Source organism: Parus major, unplaced genomic scaffold (assembly GCF_001522545.3).
Source record: "Parus major isolate Abel unplaced genomic scaffold, Parus_major1.1 Scaffold585, whole genome shotgun sequence".
Taxonomy (NCBI): domain Eukaryota; kingdom Metazoa; phylum Chordata; class Aves; order Passeriformes; family Paridae; genus Parus; species Parus major.
The window spans coordinates 11,733-15,036 of record NW_015379473.1 but is presented as its reverse complement, the minus strand read 5'-3'; the positions used below and the strand labels follow the sequence as shown (position 1 = coordinate 15,036).

The window sequence follows — 3,304 nt, the reverse complement described above, 5'->3', positions numbered from 1 at the left end:
GGGGTTCTGGCTGTGCCAGGGTTCCCACTGGGGACTGTGTGTACCCCCAGCTCCTCCTGTCCCTGTGCTGGCTGTGGGGGTCTCCCCCAGTGTGGGGCTGTGGGGTGGCTGGGCAGGAGTCCAGGCAGAGGAGGCAGCCACGGCGGCCCCAGGAAGGGGGGGAACCTGCTCTCCTCGGGGTTTTGGGGTCCCCACAGCCCCGCTGACCCCTCCTGACCCCCTCCCCACAGGCCAATGCTGATCGACATGAGCCGGGTGTACCGCCAGAGCAACCTGGAGAACCTGGACCAGGCCTTCACCGTGGCCGAGCGGGACCTGGGGGTGACGCGGCTGCTGGACCCCGAAGGTACGGGCTGGGCTCACCCTGGGGTCCCTCTGCGGACCCCTCCCCACCGCGGGGTCCCCCAGCTGACCCCGCTCCCTCCCGCAGACGTGGACGTGGCGCAGCCGGACGAGAAGTCCATCATCACCTACGTGTCCTCCCTGTACGACGCCATGCCGCGCGTGCCCGAGGTGCAGGACGGCGTCAAGGCCAACGTGAGTTGGGGTGCCGGGGGTCACCTCTGCTGCTGTGGCCCCGCGGTGCCACCCCCAGCCCCACACGTGTGCCCTCCCCAGGAGCTGCAGCTGCGCTGGCAGGAGTACTACGAGGTGGTGACGGGGCTGCTGCAGTGGAGCCGGCAGCACTCGGCGCTCTTCGAGGAGCGACGTCTCCCTGCCAGCTACGAGGAGATCGAGGTGAGGCCGCCGGCACCTGGGCTCTCACCTCGGTCTCACCCCCGGGCCTGGGCTGAGGACAGGAGCAGTGCTGCTGGCCTGGCACGGGCACAGGGACAGGGACAGGGACAGGCACGGTGCTGGGATGACCAACCTCGGGAGCCGCTGGTAGCCGGGGCAGCGTGGGGCAGAGTCCCAGCTAGCCCCACCGTGGGTGGCTCATGCCCATCATGGGTGTCTCATGCCCAGTGAGGGGTGGCTCGTGCCCACCGTGGGTGTCTCATGCCCAGTGAGGGGTTCCAGCCGGCCAGTGGCCCCTCTGTGGGTGTCTCATGCCCAGTGAGGGGTGTCAGCCGGCCTGTGGTGTCCCTGTGGGTGGCTCATGCCCAGTGTGGGTGGCTCATGCCCACCGTGGCTGTCTCATGCCCACCGTGGGTCTCTCATGCCCACCGTGGCTGTCTCATGCCCACCGTGGGTGTCTCATGCCCACCGTGGCAGCCCCCCCGGCAGCCCAGGGCCAGCCGTGCCGCTCCGTGGGTCACCGTGACACCNGGGGTGACAGGGGTGACAGGGGTGACAGGAGTGACAGGGGTGACAGGGGTGACAGGGGTGACAGGGGTGACAGGAGTGACAGGGGTGACAGCCCGGTGCGGTGGCATCGCGGCCGGGCCGTGCGGGGGGGCTGCGGTGACCGGACGCGGCAGGGCCCACACTCACCGCCCTCCTCTCCCCCAGCCCCGGGAGAAGGGCCGGATGCGCTTCCACAAGCTGCAGAATGTCCAGATTGCCCTCAACTACCTGAAGCACCGGCAGGTGAGGATGGATGGGGTGGGAGCCCCGGCGTGCCGCGACCCCTGGGCTGCGCCGCGCTCCCCCAGCCCTGAGCCGCGCGCGTCCTGTGCTGCAGGTGAAGCTGGTGAACATCCGCAACGATGACATCGCCGACGGCAACCCCAAGCTGACGCTGGGGCTCATCTGGACCATCATCCTCCACTTCCAGGTGAGCCCGGCGGGGCGGGGACTGGGCGGAGGTACCCAGGGGCCAGGGTTCCGTGGGGCCGGGGGTCTCCCCGGGCCGGTCTGGTCCCCTCCAGCGGGGCAGGAGCGGTGTCACTGCCGTGCAGCGAGGGTCGCTGTGCCAGCGCCGGTTTCCAGAGTAACGGCCGTGTCCTGGCAGATCTCAGACATCCAGGTGACGGGGCAGTCGGAGGACATGACTGCCAAGGAGAAGCTGCTGCTCTGGTCACAGCGGATGGTGGAGGATTACCAGGGCCTCCGCTGTGACAACTTCACCACCAGCTGGCGGGACGGGCGCCTCTTCAATGCCATCATTCACCGGCACAGGTGGGTGCCGTGGTGGTGCCGTGTGTCCGTGGGCAGCCGTGTGCTCACCGGGACTGCTGTGCCAATCCCGCTCACCGGGGCAGCCGTGTGCTCACCGGGGCTGCCGTGTGCTCACCGGGGATACCATGTCAATCCCACTCACCGGGGATACCGTGTGCTCACCGGGGATACCGTGTGCTCACCGGGGCAGCCGTGTGCTCACCGGGGCTGCCGTTTGCTCACCGGGGCTGCTGTGCCAATCCCACTCACCAGGGCGGCTGTGCCGATCCCCACTCACCGGGGCTGCCGTGTGCTCACCGGGGCTGTTGTGCCAATCCCACTCACCGGGGCTGCCGTGTGCTCTCCAGGGCGGCTGTGCCTATCCCCACTCTCCAGGGCGGCTGTGCCGATCCCCACTCACCGGGGATACCGTGTGCTCACCAGGGCAGCCGTGTGCTCACCGGGGCTGCTGTGCCAATCCCGCTCACCGGGGCTGCCGTGTGCTCACCAGGGCTACCGTGCCTATCCCCACTCACCAGGGCGGCTGTGCCGATCCCCACTCACCGGGGCTGCCGTGTGCTCACCGGGGCTGCCGTGTGCTCACCGGGGCAGCCGTGTGCTCACCGGGGATACCGTGTGCTCACCGGGGCTGTTGTGCCGATCCCACTCACCGGGGATGCCGTGTGCTCTCCAGGGCGGCTGTGCCGATCCCCTCGTGCTCCTGACGAGTCCCGGCCCATCGGCCGTGCCGGCAGAGCCGTGCCCGCCGCTGGCGTGCCGGGGCGGTGGCAGGCAGGTCCCCACGGGTCCTGCGGGGACTGCCGCGTGCTTTTGGGGAGAGCAAACATGCACAGGGGGGTGCCAGAGGGGGGGAGATGTCACAGCCGCGCCGTGCTCCGCTCCGAGGCGCTGCCACCCTGAGCGTGTCCCACCATGGAGCTCCAGGGGGTCCCAAGGTGTCAGCCCCACGGGGTGTCAGCCCCACAGGGTTCCAGCCCCACGGGGTGTCAGCCCCACAGGGTGTCAGCCCCACAGGTGTCAGCCCCACGGGGTGTCAGCCCCACAGGGGTTTGGGGTGTCAGCCCCACAGGGTGTCAGCCCCACAGGGTGTCAGCCCCACAGGGTGTCAGCCCCACAGGGGACTGGGGTGTCAGCCCCACAGGGGACTGGGGTGTCAGCCCCACAGGGGATTGGGGTGTCAGCCCCACAGGGTGTCAGCCCTACGGGGTGTCAGCCCCACAGGGTTCCAGCCCCATGCAGGGAT

General features: G+C 69.6%; 2 protein-coding genes across 2 annotated transcripts in view; both read left to right on the top strand.

The window, feature by feature from the left end:
* The window catches only part of LOC117243817 (plectin-like), an 18,295-nt gene that overhangs the window by 5,454 nt on the left and 9,537 nt on the right, over nucleotides 1-3,304 (top strand). The window contains exons 4-6 of the mRNA XM_033511756.1: nucleotides 1,453-1,530; nucleotides 1,625-1,717; nucleotides 1,895-2,415. Coding sequence (XP_033367647.1) covers nucleotides 1,471-1,530; nucleotides 1,625-1,717; nucleotides 1,895-2,415 — 674 coding nt within the window. The 5' untranslated portion in view covers nucleotides 1,453-1,470. The remainder of the gene's footprint in view (nucleotides 1-1,452; nucleotides 1,531-1,624; nucleotides 1,718-1,894; nucleotides 2,416-3,304) is intronic.
* LOC107199332 (plectin-like) lies at nucleotides 196-984 on the top strand. Its single transcript, XM_015616657.3, has 3 exons — nucleotides 196-346; nucleotides 431-537; nucleotides 619-984. Exons 1-3 carry the CDS (start codon nucleotides 235-237, stop codon nucleotides 967-969), a joined length of 570 nt encoding a protein of 189 aa, XP_015472143.1. The 5' UTR covers nucleotides 196-234; the 3' UTR covers nucleotides 970-984.

Excerpts from the sequence above, each read along its gene's own strand:
- LOC107199332 (XM_015616657.3), top strand. The coding sequence starts at position 235 with ATGCTGATCGACATGAGCCGGGTGTACCGCCAGAGCAACCTGGAGAAC. Across the intron at positions 347-430 it reads GCGGCTGCTGGACCCCGAAG|ACGTGGACGTGGCGCAGCCG; the intron begins GTACGGGCTGGG and ends TCCCTCCCGCAG. Across the intron at positions 538-618 it reads AGGACGGCGTCAAGGCCAAC|GAGCTGCAGCTGCGCTGGCA; the intron begins GTGAGTTGGGGT and ends TGCCCTCCCCAG.